The following is a 26,163-nucleotide window of genomic DNA, read 5'->3' as shown; positions in this document are numbered from 1 at the left end:
GTCAACCTGTTTAAAGAGAAATCAATATTTACAGAAACTAGATACCACCCTAATGTTAGATGTGATGCCGACCTACAAGAACCTTCCCACATGCCATACCAAATCAAGGATTTCAAAAAGCACATTGGTTATAAATCAGTGCCTGCGCAAAAAAGCCTTTGTAAAACCGAGTCAGAAATTTGACTCATATACAGCTTGTTTGTCTCCTTCATTAGTCAGATGCCCAGCAGTTTTAAATGATTGCCACAGAAAATGATACGTTACCCACTTTCTGAGACTGGGGTGTCTTTTTTTCCAAAAGCAGGTTAGAAATTACATTTTGAGTAGCAGATGAAAATAATCTTCTTGCAGGTTCTGTCTCCTCTGTCTGCATGCCTGATTGCTATTGAACAGAGTGTCATTTTGTGGAAGTGTACAGAATCTGCCTCAATCTAACTACACGGGAATGTAAGAGTAAATCCTGGAAGTGAAGGCATACAGTTACAGAGAGAAAACAATTAAGCCAAAAATTACAATAGCAAATAGCTTTGAAATCCATTAGCTACCTCAAACTGAAAAACAAATGCTTATTTCGTCGGTCATTGTACAACCATCACAAAACAGAACAAACCCCTGAAAATGAGGAAACACTCAGCTGTCTGATCCGAGGCGTATTTTAAGATCTACCGCCAGTACTACCGCCAGTATCATGCAAGAGCACCAAAGTTCAGAAATATGCAGGTTCATTCAAAGTCTAAAAGAAGAGCAACCAACCCACAGCTGCAGGCAACTCGTTGCTAGCACAGTATTCCATCAACGCTTGCATCCACAGGAGCTTAACAAAATTAACAGGGGAGCCACCTGCATCATCTGGTGCAGGAGCGCTGGCCAGTACCAACAGAGGAAGAGGAAAGGGATGAAGTTCTCCCGATGGCTTGCCATTCTTTCCTCTCACATAAATCCAAATCTACTGAAAAAAATTAAAGCCAAGCCTGAGCCTGGAATTTAATCCTGCTATTGATCTGACAGAGCTGTTGCATATGAGCTGTCAGGAGCAGGTGCACGACTCTTAACTTCAGGCCTTATACTGGAAATGTTGACCACTGACAGCTTCCACTGACTCCAGGTGAAGATCAGTAGCCCCTTTGGAAAATACTGTTCCGTTCATGACGCATCTGGAAGAAAACTCTGTAGCCTAGTAAGTGCTCTAGTGTTCCCAGGCCAACAGCAGAGGAAGAGAAGAGTCAATGTCAGAAGAGTCTCAGCTTTTATAGCAGTGGCCAAGTTGGACTTCAGGGGCCGATAGCAAGCACTGTGTGACCTTGCGTTTGTGATTTCCATAGACTGTATTATTAGAGACTTCAGTTTGGTGTATGTTTTTGCAGTGTGGGAGCAATAAAGAGCAAAGGCAAGAAATAAAGAGCCTCCGGGTGCTGACATAAAATTAAATCCTGACTCCTCTTTCAAGTTCAAGGTAGGAAAATCACAGCCATATGTCTTTGTCAAAAGTGTACCCAACCACTAATATCATCAAGGACAGAAACTTTTGCCGTGTAATCTTACTATGCTCTGTACAACATCCAGAGCCCCTGTGGACTTAGGTTTAAAATAAACTACTAACCCTCTTTAAAACATGCTGGCAAGCAGGATTTGGCCCCATGTAAGTAACTTTAGATTACCGCTGCCTGATCCACAGGGAGAACGAAGCTCCCTTCAGGGCAATATCTGATTAGAGAAGAAACAGTTGTTGGCCTCTAGGAAACTGCAAATCATTTTTTTATTCAAACCCACAGGGATTTTTGCAAGGCCTGCTGAGCCAATTTAAACAGAGAAAAAAAATCTGAGAACCCCGCAATAATATTCTCTGCAGTTTTCTAAAAGCCAAATCCTGCTCATCCTACTCAGTGAAGCAATCTTACTGAAGTTAATGAAACTGGTCCCCACCTAGAAGACAGACTGACTGCAGCTCCGCTGCTGCACGGAGAATTGCCCAATTGTCTCTGCTGAGTTGAACCGCACCAGTTAGTTTGCAGTTACATCCCTCTCCCTGCTAATACTGACAAGTTCAATTTTTGGTTTGTTTTCTTTCTTCCCCCTTTCTTCAGTGATCTGTTCCAACACCTTTTCGTCCTGCTGTAGAGAGAGCTAGGTGAGCTGCAGAATAAACATAAGGATATCAGAGCACTGCACCTGCCTGTAAAATGACATGAATTTAATCAAAAACATTTCTAGTTTCAGGGCTCAGACACACGACTGGTCTTGTTGCTCTTCCCCTAGGCAACTGCTTGTTGTGCCCCTAGTGCAGGCTTGGACATAGGTTTGATATCACCAGCAAGTGACTAAGCGGAGAAGCAGGGATGACTGCATTATTTGATTTCTGATTATGTAGAGCTTCCTTCTTTCTGTGCTGCCATTGGCCCTATGGATTACAGTAAAGCTGTAGCTAACCCGAGCCAGATCCTGCTTATGCCTCACTTATGCCAAGGTAAATCAAGAGAAATTGTGGCACAGTCAGTGGGACTGGGTGAGAGTAAGATTGGGTACAAAGCTCATTAACCTTTTTAATGGCACTGCTTTTTCAACACGCACTAACTCTTTTTATCTAGAACAATTAAAAAAAAAAAAAAAAAAAAAGTCAAGCCTAAGCATGAAAATATGTGTCCACTGACAGACAAATTACTCTTGCTGAAAATGCAAAATAAGATTTTTTTTTACATCAAGGAAATAAAAGCCAGACGAAGAATAGCTTTTATGGCTGCTTAAAACGTGCAGCTGCAGGAATGTATTTTTGCTGTATCTGCTAAGTGTGGCACCTATAAATACTCACAATACCTAGAAAGTGAGGAAAAATTAGTCTTTTGCTTCTGATATGTTTTATAATGGTTACATCTAATTCAAAGTGTATCAGACAAGAAAAGAGGAGTTCAAGGAAGCCAGAACCTTTAATCTAGTTGATTAATAGAGGGGATAGTATGTGAAAGCCTTATGTAAAATGAGAAAGTAATCTTACTCTGCTCAGGCAGGCTGCTCATTTGGTAGACGGACAGAAGTTAACAAGAGGCCTTGCAATCTATTTAATTGGCCACAAGATCAGTGTGTGCAGCCTTTTGCCCATGGAGCCCCACTCTTCCATGCCTCCTGTCCCTCCCCACAGAAGATGAAGGTGATGCTGCAAGACCTTCCTGTAGTTCTACCAGGCTGTCAGAAATCAGCCGCACTCAAGTCGGTGGAAAAGCTGCCTTCAGCATTCAGGCTCCTGCAGCTGCAGGGACCATCGCTGTGCATGCCTGTGACAAGCACGCCGATGGCAGAGCCACGACTTCTGACAAGCCACTCTCTGTAGGCGCCCTGTTACCAGCCAGTGATGACTGCTCCATACAGAAACCATGCCCAGCTCTCATGAAGAGGCACATTGATTTTGCTAGCGCTCGTCACATTCCAGTAACACAAGGCATCAACAAGTAAATATAGAGAAGGATCATATATTTTCTTACAGTGAAGAAAAGCTCCAAATCTAAATGAAAACCACATAGCTTTATCTGGAGATACACAGGGAGGATTTAACCAAACCAGCTAAACAGGGCATTTGTATGGCAAACCCTAAACTACAGAACAAAGTACATAACTTTGTGACTTGATCCTGAAATGAGGTCTAATGAGGTTTAGCATGACAAATTGGAACGCGCTGTTACACTGTAATAATATTTTTTTTCAATAATTAGTAAAAATAAATGGTACAATGATTTTAAAACAAGTGCTAATCTAACCTGTTTGCATCCTTTTTCTTGGCATTCACAGGCTGGACACAATTCCTGCTCAGTTATGGAGTAAGAAAGTTTCACCTCTGTTTGTTAGCATTCCACTGCAAGGTCTAAGCACACCCTACCTTTTCTACAGATAAACCATGTGGAATTTCCAACCCAAGCGAAAACTTAAATATCCAAGTACTTCATTATTTAACTTCTAAAAATCCCAATAAAGCCAACACAGATTGTCTCTGGGACATGAATCTCATGTACTTTCTTTTCAGTTTGGGGAGAATATTTTAGAAATATTTGTCAAGCAGTTACATTTTAATCCTAATTTATTTACACCCAGCAAAGCACTTAAGCATACGTTTATGTTAAACATATGAATCAGCCCATTAACTCTACAGTTAAGCATCATACAAGTACATCATACAAGCTCTGAGGGATTCTCTTCACTTCCTTATCTTGCAGAGAGAGTTGAATTTCTATTCTAAATAATGGATTAATTTTATCTGAAACACCACCTATACTCTGATTGTTGCAAAAATAGTATTAATTTGTCATAACCATTGCAAACTGGATTGGTCAAATGAGTTTATCTTAACACATATTTCTGCCACATGTTTTCAATGTAACCTGAAGAGGGTACTATGGAAAATCAGGTGTATCACCCTGATCAAGGTTAATCGATCAAGGTGATTAAATGCAAACAAAACACAGTTAGACTCCTTTGTTTTGTAACGCTTCTTTAAAACAATAGATGCTAGGTTAAATCTCATGTTCAGGCATTTATCACATCTGTTTTCTGTTCCCTTGGAAAGTATACTCAGAATAGCGCTCAAATGAATTACAATGAGATCTGTCAGTTGAAACCTAAAAGGGAGTTCAGGGAACAAACATTTAATTTTAGACGGAAAAAAAAAAAAGAAAAAAAAAGGTGTTTAAAAGCTTTAAACATAAGTTTTCAGACAGTTCAAATAGGCAAAGCTCCATTTCAGCCACTGTTGTAACCTTCACGAGGTCTCCAAGGAGATACCAGACCAAAGAAAGAAGAGATGAAGAGGAGTCTACAGGCGTGTGGAGCCTGAAGGTGCACAAGCTGCAGAAGCCAGCTGGTATTCTGGTCCCGCAGCCTTCCCCAGCAATCACCACCAGCGCAAGAAAAACTTCCCACCTTAACGATGAATAAATCTTCACTGTTCTCTTGTAAAAGTGGAGCCTGCCTATTCAGAGGCACTGAGGAGGCTCCTGTAAAGAACTTTCAGCATCACATTTCTACCTTAACGGCTTTTATGAGAATGCAGAAAGGTCTCCCTCCCCTTCCAAGCCTGGAGCAACGTGCAGAACGGAATTGACAAAGACAGTCCTTTAACTCAGAAGTAGTAGAATTTGACTCGATTATTCTGTGGGCTAACAGTAAGGAAAGATAAAAAAAATTGCTTTCATGAGAAGGGTTTCATTGCAGCAAAATTATATACAAGCATCTAATGAAGTATAATCTAAGACTTGTCGTTCTTATAGGTATCATTTCCTCTGTAGCAGCTCTGAGACGAATTCCCGCAGCAGCACTACACAGGTGAGACAATCTTGATCAGGCCATAAAGTTCTCTTGCCAATGCCCATTGCCTCTTGTAACTGTTACACCCCTTTTTTTGGCCAAACGGTAACCTGTTCCTTTGAAAGACTTCTCTGCCTTCACACTACTTCTCCCAATCCCTCGTACATACTCTATGCATTAGTCTTCCAGTTTCACCTTTGCTGTCTTCCATGCCTGTTACTCATGCCAGTGCCTTGCAACACAACATTGAGTTCTTCCAGACCTCTTGAGTCAGTGACTCTTTTCTCTCAAAGTCACTATTGGTTTTTTCCACCGCCCAAGTGGTGGGGGTGTATGTGACTAACATGTCACTCGATCTTCCCTCCCCCAGGACCACTGCCTAGCAGTTTACAGGGAGGCTCGGTTCCTCTGAAAAATAGAAAGTTAACCAAGTTCAAGTGGCTCTGGAATTTTAAAAGCAAAGTACAGCCACCTCTTATGTAGTGCATCACACAAAGAATACACTGCTCTTTGGAAAAGAATTAATGTCGTTCATTGTCTTGAGCATGTGGCTGTTTATAAGATGAGATTCAGAAACCATCCTCCTCAAAGCTCCAGAGGCATTCTGCCTTCACTGTTAATTCAGGAGCAGACCAGCACTCTTCTCGCTGTGAACCTGGTGTTAGACGTAAATGTCACCCCTTTAGAAAGTAGCTAGAAAATAGAAGTTTAAAAATAAACAGCTTTAAGTAGAAGAAAGCATTGTGGTTAGTTTTGAATTGGCTTTATTGAAATTTCTTTATGTCTAAGGTTCTGTTTCTGCAGAATTCAGAGAGGTGAATAATCAAATTCATTTCATTTAGGCCAAAAATTCTTTTGAAGTTGTTTGAAGGACAAAACCCCCTCAAAACATCTTTTACACACTGAACACAAGAGCAATCTTCAACATTTAATTCGGGTCTTTAATTCTGATATATTGCCAAGTGTTTCATTAATTTTACTTCAGTGAAGCAAAAGCAAATCAGACCTGGAAACAACAGTGCATCCTGCTCTTGGTGCGGTGAGGCAGAAAAGTTCCTCGACAAGCTTTAATCAAGCTAACTGTGGTACCAGGAGCAGATTAATTTTCTCTGGCCTCTCCATTTGCAGGGCAGGCCAGAGGAAGTGCTAGCGAATGTGACCAAATTTTCCAGTTTTTCCCTTTGTACAACGGGAATACATCAGCTATGGCAGAGCCGCCTACAGCGGTGAGGCTCTAGTGAGAGCTCCAGGTGGGAAGACAGGAAAAGATTCTTTCTCTTATGACCAAAAGCTCTTCTCAGCACACAAGCAGCTACCTGAACTGCACACCAGAGATAACTTTAACTCTGATGAAACAAATGCTACTATTATAGCAACATCTCCAGGGAAGTCCTATTGCTCAGGATGTTTAAATCTAGGCCAGACAGAACAGTGGCAGCAGCACAACAGAAAATGGATGGCAGAGGCACTCCCTTAGCCTCCAGCTTCTGCAGGATTTCACTGTTGTTAATCGGGAAGTTGAGAGACCCAGGGCTGTGCAAACTGGATGTGAGGCTTTTTAACCATCGCTTGTCAAGCTGCTGCTCCACTGCCATCTCCTTCTTTTTGCTGATAAACTTCACCTAGCTTCAAAACAGCCAGTCATGCTTTCAGCCCTGCTGATGCACCTACTCCACCCAAGAAAAGGTTCCAGGAATCATCACTTCTCTTTTGGAATAAAAAATCTCTCTCCTCATCAGGTCTGTTGCAGGAAAATGAGAGGAAATCACGGTTTTAATTTTAAAATAAGAAAATGTGTAGGTTAAATATCTGGGGGAGAAAAACAGCCAGAGCTGAATTAACAGGGCTTTGTACTGTATAATCACGCACACCCCACTACTTTACACAATTATGTTGGTTCTTTGAATGAATGGGTTCAAAAGCTTTCTTTTAAAACAGAACACATCCACTTAAAGGCTGTACTAGCAGACTCCAACCATCTTTAAGGCTACGTTCACAAAGATACCAATTGAAAAAGCAGAGAAAAACTGTGTGTTTTTTTCCAGTGTGTTTAACCTGGGAAGCTTGACAGCGCTTTCCATGCAGTTGAATAGAAGAGATCTTTTTTAACGTTTAAACATGTGAATAATCTCCCTGAGCCTCCCAGCAAAGTAACCTACTCAAGCTCTTGCAGGACCAGAGCCTTGCTTTCTCCTTGTTGCATTTCCAAACAGAAGCTAAACTGCTTTTCCAAGATCATGGGAACCCAAAGACATACATGGTCCTGGCTTGGTCACCTTGATGGTCTGTCACAGCAGTTGCCCTGATAGTGCCTTCCCACCTGTAACACTTGTTATGCTATATTATTATCCATGCTAAACAGCCGGGTGTTTTCAGACAGCAAAGACCACGTCTTTCAGCTTCGTAGCCCACCCGCTGTACCTTGTGCGTGCCCCCCGCCCCACCTCACACGCCCAGCCCCTCGGCCTGCTCCAGCAGCCACAGGGTCTCCTGGGTTCCTTTTTTTTTTTACATGCTTTGCGTGAAACAAAGTCTTTTCTGCTCCATCCAAGCGCCCTGTAACCAAACGTCTGTTTTACCACCCAGCCACAGCCCCTGAGCTGCCACCTGCCCAGCCGGCCCCGCGGTGCCCAGGGCACAGGCACCCTGCGGTAACCTGCGCGCCTCCAGCCCTCGCGAGGGACACCGGAGGCCACCTCCTCAAAGGCGCACCGGGAAGGTTTTTGAAATGCCCACGGTCCTTCTGCTTTCCCTCACGGACCGACCGGCACGGCTGCCCGCAGCCGGCCACCCCACGCGTGGGGACATGGCGGCAGCGTGGCCAGCCCGGCTGCGCGGCAGTTTGGCAGATAGAAGCGCTCGCTCTGCGCTCGCTGCTGCCCTCCCCGCACGGCGCCATGCACGGCGCGGGGCCGCCGGCAGGTACCCTGCCACCGGGCCCTGCCCGCGGGCTGCCAGCCCACCGACTGGTGTGTCCCCCGGGGGACATCCCTGCCCGCGGGCTGCCACCCCACCGACTGGTGTGTCCCCCGGGGGACATCCCTGCCCGCGAGCTGTCACCCCACCGACCGGTGTGCCCCCCGGGGACCACCCCGCGCCCCAGCGGGATAGCGGCGGTGCGCCGAGGCTGCCCTCACGGCCGGCCGCGGGGCGGGCCGAGGGGCGCCGGCCGGGCCCCCCGCTGCTGCCAAGCGGGGCCGAGGGGCGCCGAGGCGCGGGGTCTCAGGCCCTCCGCCGCCGCGCTCCCGCCCCGCACCCCCGGCCCGCCCGCGCCGCTCCGCCGCCCGAGGGGGTGACGGGGGTGCCCGGGCAGGCGCCGCCGGGCGAACGGCGGCGAGGGGCGGCCTGAGGCGGGGGTGCCCCGCCCCGCGGCGGGAGCCGGGCTGGTCCCGCCCCGCCGGCTCCGCCGCCCCCGCGCCACGTGCCGCCGCGGGGCCCGCGCCGCGCTCGCCGCCGCTGAGCGTGTGAGGGGCGCGCGGGCGGCCCGTGCGGCGGAGCGAGCGTCGGCAGCGCGGCCGCGGGGCGAGCGGGTCCATGGAGCACAACCACCTCCACCTCCACAACGGCTCCCTGCTGGCGCACCACCGCTATGGCTGCGGCTTGGGATACGCACCTGTCGTCTACTACAGCCTGCTGCTCTGCCTGGGGCTGCCGGGTGAGTCCGCCGGGGACGGGGCGCCCGGCCCGGGGCGGGCGGGGCGGCGGGGCTGCGCGCAGCGCCCGCCCGAGCGTCCCCTGCCCGGCGGGGTGCGCGCCCCGCGGCGGCGGGGGCACCGGGGACGCGGCCCTGGGGGGATCCGCTGGGGCGGCCGTCCCGCACGCCGCTGCCCTCCCGCCGGGGCTCGTCCCCGCAGCGCGGCGGCCGCTCTGACTTTGAACTTGACATAGGGAGGCGCAGCCTGACGCGAAGTTTCAGCCATTGTCGGTTCGGCCGTTTGAAGACGAAGCGGTGCCGAGGGCAGCCGGCGCCGTCCCCATCCATCGCGGGCCGGCAGTAAGCGGCAGCGTGGCTGCCGGGTGTCGCCTGGCTCCCCGGGGCAGGGCTGGCCCTTCGGAGCAGGGAGCCCGGCCGGGGGCGGGGGGAGCGCCCTGCCAGGAGGGGGCCGAGGGGGCTGCCCTGCCCCGGGGCCCGGCCCTGCGGCTGGCGGAGCGGGACAGCGGGTGGCCGGGGCCAGCACCCGGTGAGGGCAGTGGCCATGCTGATACCGAGATCCCCGAGCGCCGGTACGGGGCTGGGAAAGAAGTCCCAGCTCACAGCCACCATCCTTCACACTTGTATGACCCTCAGCGAAATTTCCTACTTAAAAAGGGGACAAAGACAGTACAGAGATGCTACGGTTGAGAAAAGCGAGAGAGACCCCAAATGGGGGAGGATAAGATGTTTCGGGCTTGGGTGCGAGCACCTGTGAGGCAGCGCTGCCAGCACGCAGGTATCCCCAGCTCAAAGCATGGTACAAGCATCGCATCAGCCTTACAGAGACGAGGACCCAGCCGGTCTGTCCTCCCGGTGGGTGCTGCCTGAGGCTGGCAGCCGCGGCACGCAGGACCACAGGGAGCTGTTCATGCAGTGTCACTTCTGCAGTTGCAGGCTGGGCTTCAGCAGGCAGAGCTGCCACCCTGGCACAGCCTGGGTGGGCAGACATCGCGGCTGGCTCCCTCGGTCGACACCTCCATCCTCGGAGTAGCTTGCAGCGATACCAAGGACAAGGGAATGAGTCGGGAAAAAGTCAGAGCAATTGGATGCACCAAGGTTAATGGGTATTTCGAGGGTGCAACACAAGAGAGTTTGATTGTGTCGGTGTATAGCGATGCATTTAAAGTGCCACATAAAATGGCAAGCAGCAATGATAGTTAAGTCTACGATTTCTAAATGTTTCATTTCCCTTAATTATTTCTTCAAGCAATTAATGCATAGAAAATTTTTTAATCGGACACGAAGAGAAGCCTGTCTCTCAACAGCACACATACAATTACCATTCTGCATATGAATTGATGATATTCTTTGTATTCAGGAGGTTTTGAGTTTGTTTTTTTTTTTCTTTTCTCCCTGGCTTATAATTATAATTTGAAGACTGGCTAATAGTTCAGAGAACTGGAAAGTTAAGTCCTGTATTTACTCACAGAGGATGCGGGGCATAGACAAGTGTCTCTGCTCCACAGCATCGAGAAGTCTCAGCCCTGACCTGAGGAGACCCAGCCAGCAGGGATGAGGAGGTAGTTTCCTCTTCATTAATCCCTTAGGGGCTGCTTATATCTTCACAGTAATGACAAGTTCTGATTTCAACATCTGTCCCCTAGGACTGACCAAGACCCTCTCAAGGTTATCAGGTGAAGGAGTTGTGAAGCAGTCTGTGGTTAAGCTTGCCTTTGCGTGTCTCTGAAACGGGAAAGTCTTGTGTGCACAGGCAAGAAAAATCACTTAGTGTTCTACACATACTTGCACCAGCTCCCTAAGGATACTGCATTGTAATTACAGACCTAACACCGTCATTCTAAGAACATGGATAACATCAGTGCGTGATCCAAATTAGCAATAGTGACATGCATTTCTTGAGGGATGAGACATCAGTTGATTAGAGCAGCGGCATCAGTGAGAGCACTTAACAGAACTAGCCAAAGCATTTGTGGTGTGCATTGTTGCTGAGTTCAGTAGACTTCCCTCAGGTAGGAATGTGTCAGCTTGTTCAGTGCATGTTATCGGAGGATAACATTGGCACCAACACCTTAAAAGACTCTGCATGTCCAGTATGTATGCTGAATAAATGCACAGTATGCTGAGTGCATGAGAAATTTATGCTTCTCCCCCTGAGACTGCACAGAGATGAGAACAAGCTGGATATGTTTAGGTGAAGACTGAATGGCCAGGCTTCAATGGGGGTGTGATATGGGGTGACAGCAGTGCTAAAAAGAGCTTTTCATGTTTTAATTTGAAGCTGCTCTCCAGTTTTCTAACATTAGAAAATTGTAAAGGTAGCACACTTACTACCTGTTAAAGCCCTGAAGTCTGTGGGACCTGAGTGGGTAATTAGCTTTGCATGGTGCCAGTAATTTAAGAGAAACACTGTCTATTCTGTCCTCAGATGCAGCAGCAGTGCAGTGTTTTGCTGAGACTGAAACAGTTAACTCCTTACCACAAATCTTGGAGAAAGTGTGATGAGAGGAGAAACAAGTTAACTGTTTCTGCCTTTCCTGCTGTAGTGTCTGAAGGAAATTTCACTAACTCAACAACTCCACTTTGAGGCCAAGCGATGCCAGGCCTGATTGTGCCTGCAGAGAAAGCATCCTTTCCCCTCCCTTGTATAACCCAGGCACCTCAGCAATCCTGTTCTCAGCCGTGGCTCTTTCTCCCTCCCTGTCCAGCCAGGCACCAGAAAGTCTGAAAAAGGCAGATGAGAGACAGCAAAGTGAACTGCCTTCACCCCTGCTCTGGCAGCCGTGCAGAGAGGCAAGTGCCAGGCTGTGCCCTGCAAAGAAGGGCAACCACAGAGGCACCGCTGCACACCAGCCCTGCTGCAGCAGCTACCATGTGCCCGGGTGGCCACAACTCTGCCAGAGGTGATGTGCCTTTCATCAGCTGGGACAGGTTTCCTCCTTTCCCTCTAAGCAGAGGCTGGCAACACAGAGACGTTTTTTGAAATTTGTTTTGAGTGCAGATGTGCAAAGGTGTCCCGTGAGCGTGCAGTCCTGTTACCAGGAGTGTGAGTGCCCCAGGAGCAGGCTGCGTGGGACAGGGAGAAGCTGCCAGTGCAAGGGTGGGGAGCAGAGTGAGGCAGCAGTACTGGAAGTAGGGTCAAGCTCCCATTTAGGGAAGGGGTTTTATAATTTTTGGAGCCGTTCTGCAGCCCCTGCTCTGCCATCCCTGTACTCCCCTTGTCCATCAGTCAGGGAGGACCTCTGACGCACCTCCAGTTAGCTAGCTAATGGAAGCATTTCTTGCTTTAGCGAGAGAAAAGGCCAGAGAGAAGGTGTTGTCAGGTGTGGGGGAGGGGAGAAATTGCTTTGATTTGATCCGGGAGGGGGCAAAGAGCAACAGGTACCAACTCTCAGCCCATCCCTTTGCCAGTGAGAGCTGCACAGGGCAGCTACACCAAAGAGCTCCTGCTATGGTGGTGCCGGCAGACATGCCAGGAAGGTCAGGCAGAGAAGCAGCGGTGCTCACTGCAGACACCTGGCTCTGACCCCAATTCCTGCTTCATTAGAAGGTGCAGCAGCAACTGAGTTGCCTTGCATGCAGTCACCTTCCCTGTCAGGAGTATAGCATGTTGTGGCTGAAAGGACAAAGTGGCAGCATTTCCTAGACCAGGGCCTGGCCCGATACATGCTTCCAGGGATTTCCTCCTCCTGACAGTGCAGAGAGGCACAGTAGAATCTGCCTTTCTTACTGCGTGATCGCTGCTTCCACTTTGCTCCCCAGTCAGTCACCTGCCTAGGGAGTGACTCTGCCGCAGGGGTCATCGCATCCCAGTGACACAAAGTGTAGGCCCGTACACAGTACCTTTACAGCATCTCTGGGAGGTAGCAGACTCACACCAATGCCCCAGGGAAGTGCCACTCCAAGCTTTGAGAGCCTGTTCCACAATGTTTCTTGTATTTGTGCTTAAGGCTTCTGCTTAAAACTGACCACACTGATCTAAATGTAGATTCAGGACTTTGCAAGCTTGGGAAGGCAACCTGGACACCCTTGGGTGCTGTCAGCTGGAGGGTGAGAACAGGTAGTTTTCATGTCAGACCTGGTGCTGAACAAGGTATCATGGAGATGGAATAACCCAGGTCATTTAAAGGGCAGCTCTGCAGAGTTCACACTCAGCGGGCTCCGTGCAGAGGGAGAGAAGCTGTAGTCCTGACCTAAAGGAACGTGTAAGCTCAGCAAGGGTGCCTAACCTTTTCAACACACTGTGAAGAGAGGGCTAGGCTACACGTTACAGACCCTCGACTACCAGGTGACAGACCAGCTGTCCTCACACAGCAGGCCAGATACTTCCTAGGGTGTTCAGCTGACACACAGGTGTGTAACATTTGCACTGTGCCTGTGCAAACTGCAGAACAGTCACAGGTAAACTGAAACGATAGAGCAGTGGTCCTTCTGGAGCCTTCCCCTGGTATGCAGCTTGGAATAAGGCGGCTATTCGGGAGGCGTACAAGCCAGGGTCATTATCCCGGCAAGGCAGGTACTGCCGGTGGGCTGCGGGCTGAGCATCCCTGATCTAAGGGACATCCATGCAACAGCCCAGCTGTGCTCCCTCCGCTCCCCAGCAGTGCAGGGGGCACGAGACCTGAAGAGCATTGCTATCTCTATATGCTTACAGCTGCATCCGGGAAGGGGGACAGGTAGCAATGTTTGTTGATGACTCACATGGCATGTAATACCCAGTAAATACCAAAGCAGGCAGAAGGTAGGTGTACATACAGCACGCAGCAGTACAGAAGTGTGTCTGACCTGTTCTGGGTTCCTGCCATCTACTGCCTAGTATATTCTTCTGCAATCACAGTACAGACTTCTGATTAAAGAGAGCATTTCCAACACCTGAATAAATAGCCTTTCTCATAACAGCACACCTGAACAATAGCAGTGCTAAAGGGAGATCTGAAAATACTAGTGGGAGAATTGTTACATGCAGTTATGACCTTGAAAAAACAGCAGTCTTCAGCTGTCAGCTCATTAGATAGAGTTCACACAATGAGTAAGAACTGAACACTCCTGAGGCCTGATTCAACCCCCCTTTTATTCAAAGACCATACTTTCCCTGACTTAAAATCTGAATTGGACACAAAGCCAGTACATTGCATCCTGCTTAAAGGAGGACAAATAAATTGGCAGAACTTTAGCTCAGCTGTCGGAGCAACCGAAGGGCACTGCAGCACATTACAGTAGCACTGCTAGACAGAGGGGAACAAAACTGCTGCTAACATGTTTAAAATGAGTCACTTCCTATTGTAAAATGGATGCTTTTTCTTTAAGGAAAGAAGAATCATTATGAAAAATAATAGATTCATTACAGTGTTCCTGCACAGAACTGGTGACAGCGAGGCATGCAGATGGGAGCCATTTAGTTTGGTCAGTGTGTCTGGAGACTGTGGCCGCTAAAGCCTTGCAGCCTGAAAGGCAGCATGTGGCTGAATCCGTCCTAACGCAGAAGAGGACTTGATTGTGCATCTTTGAATGCCACTACAGAGTACAACTGCTAACTTTGGTTTTCTTCTACTACATCAGCAGAGAACAACACTGTCAAGGCTGTAATGATAACGAGGTGCAATATTTGGAAGGCTCAGTAGACTATGAAGTGCACAACCTTGCATGGCAGGCTGCTAAAATGGATTGGGAAGGAAAAACTCCAAAGGAGATTTTTCCTTGAAATGATGACACAAAAGAAAGAGCACAGTCAGTTTTCACGGTAGGTGGGTAATGCAGAGCCCCCAGTTGTTAAGTCAAGCCATTCAGAAGCACTAGGCAGTCTAATATCCTGCTGTTCTTCATCCACCCCCTTACTTAGTTCTCTCCTCCTCCTCCTCTTTCTGCTCCCCTCTGTAAAATGGGGGTGAATCAGCAGAAACAAGCCAGCAGGAGAAGGCCTTCAACAGCATACGTCAAAACAATTTGCTGTAGGCAAACAATGTGAGGAGATGTCCTGAAGTGGTGCTGGTGCACACTCTGCTTTCACATGCTAAATGCAGAGCAATCCCTGGCCACAAAAGCTTTCACCTTCTGTTTCAGATGGTCTCTTTGAGCCTTTAATCTCTTTTCCCATTAACTTTGAGACACCAGAAAAGGAAACAAAGCCAAAATTAACCCCTTGAGCACAGGAGACCCTTGCACACAATTCTGTTTTCGTTCTGCAGAATAAAGATACATATGTAAGGATCCTGAACCCCAGTGTCTGGAGTGCTATTGGTGCTGTTCTGGGGGTAACCTGATGGGAGGTAGTGTCGGGTTGCCCTCCAGGACACCAGTATGGTTGTGCAGAGGGAATGAAATAGAGGCAACCAAGTAGGACCAGAATTATCGGTACAGAAGATGGCCAAAAAGAGTCATATCCCTTTATCTATGGGAGAGAAGAGAAGCCTGCCTACTGAAACACTGAACACATCCTTTTCACTGAAATTGTTCTCTTCTACCACCCGAAACAGAGAGCCCCTGGAACGTACAGTCATTTAACTTCCCTGTCTTTTCAATCATATGGTGCATTGACTGTGCAGATAGGTGCACTAGAGGTTGCTTCTGGTTTCAAGACAAATTGCCTGTCAGTCAGTTACATCAGACGGATATTTCACAAACATTTGTTCATTCCAGGTGCATTTTCTTCAACGTCCAGACTAGCACACCAAGGAGTGATGTATCTAGTGTGGATGTGGTATATTCTCCGTGGGGGAAATAAAGCCAAACTGCAATGGTTTTACATAGTCTGTAATTTCCTGCATATTGTGTAAAATTGGCATAGTCTCTGAGAAACCTTGGCCATGGGGTTTGCAAGCATGAGCTCCTAGTGCATTAGCTAATGCTTTAGGAAGACATAAAGACTTTGTTTTTTTAGCAAAACCACAATCAAAGGTAAAATCCTCTTAATTATTCATGTTCAGTAAAGAATTTGTGCCAGCACCCTTATGAAATCATGTCTCCCTCCATCCTAGTCATCCCATCAAATACCTTTGGCACCTGCCTCAGTGCTTTGGCGTTCAGTATCAAAAGGGTAGAATGTTTTTGTCATCCTCAAGCTCAACTTACTCAGCTTGAGACCTCTTAAGCTTTGCTGACAGTCCACATTTAGAAGCCACAGACACCTGCCAAACGAGACACCCGAGTTGCCTTGAAAATCTCCGTCCCGATACATTGCCCGAATAACCAAATTCCTTTCATGATTCCTGCATTATTTTGCAGATTGCTTTTTCTCCTCCCAGCACCTACTTCCATTAGAAAGCTTTACTGCTCTGGTAGCAAGATGTGAGGTTAACGATTTTGAGGTGTGAGTTTTAGACATTTTTATCCTTGTGTAGGTGCCTCTAAGACAGGCTTCAGGGGGAGAATGTCCAAGAGTCATTAGAGGCTTTCTGCACTGTAGGTCCAGCTCAGGAGAGGTGGACAAGGAGGATGAAGATGCCAAAAGGAGAACCAGATCCCTGTTGCATTTACACACGTGTCACCGGTGAGCACCTACTGGACCTCTCCACACCTTAGCCTGGCATTCCTTCTAGCCCATTCTCATGTTGCAGAAATAAATAGCCCTGTTTTATAAAGACCAGGGAAAAAAGCCTACTCAACCGTCTAGGAAAGCCAAAAGTAACACAATGTAATTGCACCTGTCTGCCAGAGAAGTTACTGCACTTAAGCCTGAGCGGTTGGCAAGGCTTGAAGTGAATACTGGCCGATGGCATCTCCACGCCATGACCACATCTGTGCCCTCCAACAGTGAGGAAGTGCTTTTGGCCTGATTAAAACCCTCCTCTGGCCTCCATGACCCACTCACGGCTGGTGCCAGCCACAGAGCAGAGTACCCCATTCACCGTGTCCTTCCTCAGCTAATAAATACTGTCAGTGGGAAAAGCAGCCCCAGAGGCCAGATTTCATCAGCAGAATCTGGCCTCTGACACTAACTCTTTAATTCACTTGTCACTTCTAAGTGCAAGGCCTTGCCACGTTTTCTCTGGCAATCACTAACCCAGTCTCCTGCATATGGGGGCGGGGGGGGAAGTCTGAGTTGTCCTGGGCAGGAGCTTCATCATCCTCTGCCTCCAGGTTCACTTTCCCCCTCAGAGCTGGGTCTGCTCTGCAGAGCCTGTCCCTGCACATGGGATTTCTAAGCACAAGCCACACAAGAACCTTCCTATGAGGGATGAGATCTCTTCCAGTGGCAGTCCCGCATCTGTGCCTACCATAGCTTTTGTGATGCTCATTTTTTGACTTAGATCCCTCTCCATCCCCTGGGAGATAACGTGGGCACCAGCAGAAGGGGCTTTCTCTTCCTTTCAGAAGGACAGCTCTTCCTCCCGCCCTGAGGGTGGGTGGGTGCCATTTGCCAGTGCTCAGACAACTGAACAAAAAAATAAATTTATTTTAAAAATCAGTCCTCACAGGAACTCTCAGGGAAGGAATAACCTGTACTGCACTAATTATCTTCCATAAAGTATCTCTTTACACTTCACAACGAGTTAAGGAAGGATCACAGAACACAATAATAAGAAATAGGAACAAATTTAGTTGTGAGCAGGTGCCGTTCGCAGAAGTTGTCCCCATGTGCTGTAGGGTTGAGTTCAACCCATACCGGCAGTAAGAGGGAAACATGCAGCTACCCTGTCTTCTTTTAAGGGCAAAACAGCATCCAAGGGTCATCTTTAAAAGACCACATCACCAGCTGTAGCCAAAATCGGTAATAAACATGCATTTACTTTGCCACAGCGTATTTTTTTTAAATAATCCCTGTTACGTACCCTCCATCAGGAATCACCCATTGTCATCATCTTCTCCAGAGGGCCGCCACACGAAGCGAGGGCTGAATGCCATCCTCGTCTCTGTAGGTGAATGACTGCGTTAGTCACAGTGCTGGGATCTGGCTGCTGGACACGGCCCCTGTCTATGTTTTAATATTTCCTCCTAGCTTAGAGGAAATCACCTATTCCTGTCAAGGCAAAACATCGCCTTTTTTCACCATATCTTTTTGGCATATTGTACTTGTAGTCTCAGAGTTTCTAAATCTAAAGAAGAGGTGTTACTAACATATTTTCTAAAGCAATTTAACATTACCCGTTCATAAACCGCCTCTCTCTGTGCCAGTCAGGTGACTAATGCAAGGCCTGCAGAGTAGTTTCGTACATTGCGTGATAATTTGTGGGGATCCTAGCAACAACTGTATTTGGTAAAAGGTGTCCATTATACTCGGTGACCTAGTGTTTATCACGCTCAGTAAGCAACACTGGTGGCTACTTCGTTCAGGTAGTTTATGGTGCCGAACTACTGAAGCACACAGCAGGCCCTATTCCCAACACAGCAGCACTACCGCGTGTGTTGTAAAGACTGTTTGGCTGCACAGGCTGCTGCAGACATGCAAAATGCTCTCAATAAGAAAAACCACCAAAGCCCAGAAACATGCCTATTTCTTCTTCAGACAGATACAATTGCTCCTGCTTAAGCTCACATGCAGTGATAATAGCCAGTGGAATGAGGTCTGCGAATGCCCCACGAAGGCTGTGGTTAGACAGGCGCGGTTTGAGCTGAGACTGCAATCCATGAAACAAGAAGCTAGGGGGGAAAAATGTGCCTTCAGGTCACAGGCACTGCTTTGAGGAGGCACTGAACACTGCCTGGGCTCTGCAGGCAAGGCAGCACGGCTTTGGTACAGGGAGCAAACCCTAAGCCACTTGAGAACCAAGGTTACTCCTAAAGGCTGATCCCTCTGGGATACATAGGACCTCCAACGGCATGAAGTTCAGTGCTACAATTTGTACTCGGAAGCTGATAAAGTCAGAGGAGGTGTCAAATGAGAAATGTCAGTGTCCCGTGACAAAGCCCAGCTGAGTTAGAAGATTGCCGTATTTTGAGCAGCATGGACTGATGGTGTTTGGGTGTCAGAGACCTTCAGATGCTGTGTCTTAAAGGCATCCTCGTAACTAAAAGGAAAGAAGGGAAACTACCATTTCTTACAATTGCTTTTCCTCATCTGCTAGTGGCATCTCAAGGCTTCAGCCAGCTAGTCCCTAATCAAGCCCTGGTTCTCAACCAGATATTTATAAATTCAGAATACTGCACTGCAGCAAGTGACGCTGGCATAAATTCCCATCTGTCATCCCCTAATCAACTCCCAGCAAAGTGATCGATCTATTTCAAATTCAGATGATCTTAATTACTTAGCTTCTAGAAAAAAAAGAAACACTGCGAGAAACGGGCAGCATAACATCCAAGACAATTTAGGGTCAATGACCTATCCAGCAGCTGTAGCTCCATGCACGTTACAGTACAGACAGGTATTTTTATATCTCCAGCATCATCTCTGCCATAGTCCTCACCACTGAATACAGTGTTAGGGCAAGAATTAGGGTAAACAACGTTCAAATGTGGTTGCAAATGCTCTTCCATCACCTTTTACTTGCAATAGGTAATATTTCCCCCCTGGAGAGCTTGTAGGGCACTGAGTAGGCACCCAGGAGTCACCAGGACACTGGCACAAGAACACAACTGTTCACACGCTGTATGGGGGCAGTGTTCCCACACATTTCCCATTTTACTAAGCTGTAGAGAATGTTTGAGGACACACCAAGGACCACCTTAATACTGGCTAGGAAATGGGTGAAGGGCTGAGACTTATCCATAGCTCATCTTCATTTTCCCTCTACAACATGCAGCAGGAGAAATACTCCCAAACCCTGTGCTGAGATACTGGCATAACTGGCAACTTTCTGCTGCACCCCAGTATATCTCTGTTTTCACAAAGTAAATGATACTACTATATTTCGTATCATCCAGCCAGAAAAAGCCCTAATGGGATCCCAGGGAAAGCATTTCCAATACAAGATACTGTAACCCTTGCAGAAAAATTGGATAGAGCTTGCATGTACTTTGTCAGATCAATTTTCTAATCTGGCTCACCAAGCAAAGCTCGCTGGCATTAGACAAATAACTTGCATTTCAGTACATGCTGTTACTACCGTTGCCGGGAACCCTAAGAAAGGCATCAGGAGAAGGTACAGAGGAAAGGACTGACTCATAAATCTGCTCCTGTAGGAAAATGGGGTTAGAACCGAGCAGCAGGACCCCTGTGCCTGGATATGGCATGGCTTCAGCATCCTCACAGGAGCTCCTCTGACAGCCAGGCCAGAGTCACCAGCAGGGACCAGCGTCCTCAAGCATCCCCCACGCTGCACGCTAGCTCCAGCTACTGCCAGAGGAGTGAGTCAAATCTAGAAGATTTAAAGAGGAGGTGAACCCCATGGGTCACATCCAATACCTGTGAAGCCAAGCCACTCAGCCCGGCTGGCCAAAACCAATAGTGGCTGCAAGTCATGATAAACACTCCAGCTTGAGGATTTCTTTGACAGTGCATCACTCACTGTACCTCCAGGGCTCATCAGCAGGCACAGAGGCATTTCCTAAGCAAGTAAGTGAAAAATGACACAGCAGTCCTGACTGTATCACCTTGTGTCTCCCACATCTGTTCTGAGCAGAAATCAATGCAGTTGCATCCATGTTAACAGAGGATAGAATTGTGAAAATTCCCCTGAAGGTGATTTGAGACAATACTGTTGGAATTGGAAAGATCAAGCCTTTTTTATTATTATTTGTTTAGGGAAGGAGTCAGTTGGCTGTCATATTTGGTGTAGTTTGTTCCAAGATACAGAATTAAATATAGTAAGTTAATACCAAAATAGGTGACACTTATGAGGACTATTACTCAAGATCATTCACTCTGCTGCAGTTCATTTCCCTGGTGGCAGAAATCTGCTCCCAGACAGCAGGCTTTGAAGGCATTTATCAAGGAGGAAGTTTTCTCCAGTGCCAAGTAAAACAGTTAAAAAAAACAAAAAACAAGCATCTCCAGTCGTAGGACATATATCCTAGGTCATCATTACCTCAATGTCAGCAACTTCCTTTCTCTCTGATTTAAAGGAATCCTTACAATTATTGTTGATTTGTTTTGGGAAATCCATCAAAGCTGGCAGAAATGTTTGAAGCACTGAATGCACAGAAGAGGTGATTTATAGAACACTTATGAAAATGTCAAATACAAACATTTGGCAGTCTCTTGCACAGTAAACCAGATCTCTGATTTTTAAGTACTACTTCAGGTATTCTAGCCAAGTAATATAAACTTCTGATGGGAACAATCTCGCCTGTCTCGTTCCAGCCACACCGCTAGTAGGAATAATAGGATTTATATTTTTTTTTGCCTCTCCAATTCAAGACTACACAGTAAGTAATAGTAAACTTGAGCAAGTAGTTAAAGTTTGGCTACACTTTAGTGCTCCAGGAAAGCTCTCAAGGACTGCAAGGGCTGTTTGTGTCCACAGTGGGGAGTTCTGCCTGGCCAGGGGCTGTGGGACTGAGCCCTTCCTATAGCACCCCTTATAGCACCGGTTCAGACAGCCGCTAAAACATATGTTTAAGTTGAATCACAGCTCTACAAGACCGAAGCAAACCAGGCAGCGAAACAGCAGAGACAGGACACTTCAGCACTTTGCCACAATATTATTTAAGTGTCATACTATGCATCTAGGTGTGGTTTAGGTGGTGGGTCTGTATTGTGGCCGGAGCGTTAGAAGCAGATGCTTCTTCAAGAAACTCAGGGATGTTTACACTTGGGCTGAATCAGAACATCCATCATGTCTGATGTGACCAGCAGGATTTCCTTAGAGGCTTAGAAGTATCACTTCAGAGGAAAATGCCTTCCAGTTGAAGGATTTCTAAAAAAAGTAGCTCTGGATAAGCAAGCAGGTCTTTGTGGAGCAAACGGGTTCAGTGGTGGGAAGGGAGATGCTTCCCCAGACTCCACCTGTAGGACAGTGGGTCAGACAAGTGAATTTATAGGATTTGAGTTACAGGAGACTCATCCTGGGCAGAGCTGAAAACTTTGAGTGCCACAAAGCACCTCCAGCTCTCGGGAGGAGCTGAGGTTGTGTGTTTCCCTGGAAGATCTCTCGATTGGGATCCCACTCAGGCAAGAGAGCATTACCTAACCCAGATGGCTTTGACTTCAGCTCTTTTTAGATGGAGTTCAAAACTAAAACAGGCAGGCACCATGAGTTGAGATGAGGAATAAAATGTCTCTGGAGAGCCCACCCTACCCTTCTCATTTGTCACTTTTTTAAAACAAGTGAGAAAAGCAAAGGGGGTAGTAAGAGACAGCATGCATGTGTGTGTGGTACACACTAATTTTTTCTCCTCCTGCTGCCTCCTTCTACCCCTGCCTCCTTGTGCATGGGCAAGGGTCCCAGCACCCCTGGCTCAGGGTGATGATGCTGTGCGCCAGAGAGCAGCAACAGAGCCAGTGCCATGAACTCACCACTACATCAGCTCTGGGAGGATGGCAAAGGGCTGCTGGACACCACCTAACCCTGGCTCTGGAGTAAAGGTCCTGACTTTCCCTCTGTCCCTCGTCCTGGTCTGCCAGGACACTGAGTGCCAGCGTTCACACAGGTGGGAGCAGGGCTACATGCTCCTGTCATTGCAGTGGCTTTGCTGAGAGACCTGGCCATAGCGTCTTCCTTTTGCTTTCCCGAACTTCAATAAAGGTGGTCACACTGCCAGATGCTCAAACAGAGCTACTGCAAGTGCTCAAAAAAGTTAGTGTTCCATCTTAATAGCCTAACTCTGCGTTTCTGTCTCCACAGCAAATATCTTGACAGTCATCATCCTTTCCCAGCTCGTGGCTCGCAGGCAGAAGTCCTCCTATAACTACCTTCTAGCTCTAGCTGCTGCTGACATCCTGGTTCTCTTCTTCATCGTCTTTGTTGATTTCCTCATGGAAGACTTCATCTTGAACAAACAGATGCCTCAGGTACTGGACAAAGTCATTGAGGTCTTGGAATTTTCTTCCATCCACACCTCAATTTGGATTACGGTTCCACTAACGATCGATAGATATATAGCTGTGTGCCATCCGCTAAAGTATCACACAGTCTCCTACCCTGCTCGTACTCGAAAAGTCATCGTAAGTGTTTATATCACCTGCTTCTTGACCAGCATCCCGTACTACTGGTGGCCCAACATCTGGATCGAAGACTACATAAGCACATCAATGCATCATGTGCTCATCTGGATCCACTGCTTTACTGTTTACTTGGTGCCATGCTCCATCTTCTTCATCCTGAATTCCATCATCGTCTACAAGCTGCGGCGAAAGAGCAATTTCCGACTGCGAGGGTACTCCACAGGGAAAACAACAGCCATTTTGTTTACTATAACTTCTATTTTTGCCATACTTTGGGCACCAAGAATAATCATGATATTGTATCACCTCTATGTATCGCCTATAAACAACAGCTGGGTGGTACATATTGTGTCGGACATCGCCAATATGCTAGCACTGCTGAACACTGCAATTAATTTCTTCCTCTACTGTTTTATTAGCAAAAGATTTCGCACAATGGCAGCTGCCACACTGAAAGCCTTCTTTAAGTGTCAGAAGCAACCTGTGCAATTCTATACAAATCATAACTTTTCCATAACAAGCAGCCCTTGGATTTCCCCAGCCAACTCTCACTGCATCAAAATGCTTGTTTACCAATATGATAAGAACGGAAAGCCTATAAAAATATCACCATGAAAAGGGCAATAGGTGGAGTTTCTGGGTGCAAGTTCTTTTCAAGTGGTTACATCTCCAGGATGTAATTTGCTGAGGTAGCTGTTTTGAAGAGTGGTCATTTGATTTCATTTCCCTGGGAGACCACAGGCAGATCAGACTGTTGGGAGGGAACAGGAGCACTTGATTTTACACGGCATTTTGAATATGCTTCAGAGTTCAAGTCTTAGCGTTCAGTCACGCTCAAGCGTTTTGCATCCCAGCACCAGTGCAGTCCAGCGTCATCGGACGGGGGAAGCCACAACAGCGTTTAATTACAACCTTTTAAAACACAACAACAAAACCTTACTTGACCATGCAGCTCGCCATCAACAGAGCGAACAGATGCTTTCATGTACTGCGGAAGGTGCCGTTTCTGGTGCGTGCACTTGCCAAAAATGACGTGTTGTTTCTGACATGAGATACCACCACATGTGGTCTCGCTGTCAAGACATCCTTGCAGGAGGCAGCCTGTGAGACAAATGGTGACAAGCCCTTTTTGGCTCATCTGAACAAGGCCGGGGGACCGATCTAGTACCTGTTGCAGCCTTGGCGTGGAAAGCAGTCCTGCAAGCTGCCAATATTCATACGTTTTAAGTTGTTATTTAAGAACATGACCGAGACAGGGGAGCTCGAGGGAGGGAGGGAGGTTTCTAGAGCCAAGAACAAAAGCAGCATCTTTTCCCAGCTATTTCAGTTATGGCATCTAAAGACTTTCAAGTGTGAGGCCAAGTCCTGCCTGATGCAGAGCTCCTATGGTAGCTGCTCCTGTGAGGTTTGGAGTGATCACAGCCTTCAGGTTCCATCTTAAGCAACAAAGATTCTCAGTTATCCCCCATATTCTGGCCCTTGGGGATTAACATATAAAAACCTCAACCTAAGAGTTTCTCCTGGCAGATTATACCATCCTATTGCAGATTTGCCATTTAATTGCTAAAAAAACCCCATACTTGTGAAAGAAATCCATTAAATACCCAAAGCAGTAAAAACATAGATCAGCTTGGACTAAGGCTTTTAAATATTTACCTTATTTAAAGTAGCTTAACTTCTCTTCCTTCACACTCAAAAACCAGCATCCCAGCAATGCTGAGTGTAGAAAGTGAGGAGAGATTTACAGGAAGGCTGAAACCGTATTTCTTTTAATTTCTCTCCTTTTCATGTCTTGGCACGCGGTCTCTCAGAGCCATGCACCACAACCTTCTTACATCTACATCGGGCACTTACTGCAGCCTTACCGAAGCGAGCGCAGACTGCCTCGCACGGTGGACACAAGCACAACGTGGCCAGCAAATTCAGCCTCCCAGTAACGGCAGAGCACTAGCACTGCCTTTGTGCCTGTGCCCTGCAGGGAGCCCGTGGTGGATCGGGAACTAACACATCAGAGGTTCCCTGAGAAGGGATCCAGGCAGTCCCCCTTTGGTGGGATCAGGATGCTGAAGGCATCTCTCAGAAACCCATGGATGGCTCAGCTTTGGTGCGTTTCCCCTAAGAAATGCCAAATCTGCCAAAGCCCCACTGAGGACAACAGCCTGGTTCCCTTCTGCCACACAGGTTGCATTTACACACCAACTCGTACCGGTGTCCCACAACAGCAAAGCACACGGCAAGCCCGAGCATGCCTTCCCCAGGGGGGGAGCAGCAGCAGGAGGCACAAGCTGTGAGGAGCAGGACCCCCGGCAAAGCCAGCTCAGGCATGGAGGGGATTTCTCGGGAGAGAGCCAGGCTGCTCGGCTGGTCAGGAGCACTGGGACGGGGTGCCCAGCACCTCAGGAGGCACACACCACCCAGTCCTCTCCCACCAGCACAGCATTTGGGAGAGCTGCTCAGCACTCCTGCGAGGTGCTGGAGCACCCCAGGGACCACACTGGTTAGAGCAAGGAGAGGCGCAGGTCTGCGGAAAGGGGGAGCTTCCAGCAAAAGCTGCCCCTTCCCACTCTCGTCCACCGAGGGGATGCTACCCCCCTAAACCTCCCCAGATTCAAAGGGAAATGAGAACCCCCTCATCCTGTAAGCTGCTTGTCCCTGTGATCTCAATAAAGCTCCACACTTACTTGCAATAATGAAGCTCAAGAGGGATGCTCAGCCTTGCTGTATCTGTCATGGCAAGGTTAAAATTCCCTTCCCCCGTGTTTTACAGAATTCCACTTTGTGGCCATGCCTTCAACCCTCCTCTCAGAAACCTCTCTCTGATCTACGTCAGTCAATAGTAACCAAAGTTACCTTATGAGAAAGGTACTGTTTGTTTCATTTTGGGAAAACACTGTATTTATAACTTATTTTTATTCTGATTTTGTTATGAGGAATGCTTGTCTGAGTTACATGTGAATGAGTCCGAAGTGCAATATCTATGTAGATAAGTGGTTCATTTTTGAGAATGTATCTATTGAAAAAACTATTTATACAAGAAATTCACTATTCTACTTAATATAATAGTAACCTTACAGAAAATAGTGAATGTTTAGGGCTTTTATTTATTAAAAACATTCAATTAAGTGCATGGCATATGCTGCCATTCACATGGTGTGATTTATTAGTTTTTGTAACATAATGTTTATCCTGCAAACTAGCAGTGTCATCTGATTTTTCCTGTCCTGACAATGTATTTTTGTAAATTACC

General features: G+C 47.4%; 1 protein-coding gene across 1 annotated transcript; it reads left to right on the top strand.

Moving 5' to 3' along the window:
* Window positions 1-8,820: 8,820 nt before the first annotated feature.
* On the top strand, window positions 8,821-24,105 carry GPR139 (G protein-coupled receptor 139). The gene is made up of 2 exons (XM_056338744.1): window positions 8,821-8,941; window positions 22,597-24,105. The coding sequence occupies exons 1-2, from the start codon at window positions 8,821-8,823 to the stop codon at window positions 23,529-23,531; spliced, it is 1,056 nt and encodes a 351-aa protein (XP_056194719.1). The 3' UTR covers window positions 23,532-24,105.
* Window positions 24,106-26,163: the final 2,058 nt, after the last annotated feature.

Source organism: Falco biarmicus, chromosome 4 (genome assembly GCF_023638135.1).
Source record: "Falco biarmicus isolate bFalBia1 chromosome 4, bFalBia1.pri, whole genome shotgun sequence".
NCBI lineage: Eukaryota > Metazoa > Chordata > Aves > Falconiformes > Falconidae > Falco > Falco biarmicus.
Note: the sequence above shows the minus strand (reverse complement) of the source record. Positions and strands in the feature narration are given on the sequence as shown.

Excerpts from the sequence above, each read along its gene's own strand:
- GPR139 (XM_056338744.1), top strand. The coding sequence starts at position 8,821 with ATGGAGCACAACCACCTCCACCTCCACAACGGCTCCCTGCTGGCGCAC. Across the intron at positions 8,942-22,596 it reads GCTCTGCCTGGGGCTGCCGG|CAAATATCTTGACAGTCATC; the intron begins GTGAGTCCGCCG and ends CTGTCTCCACAG.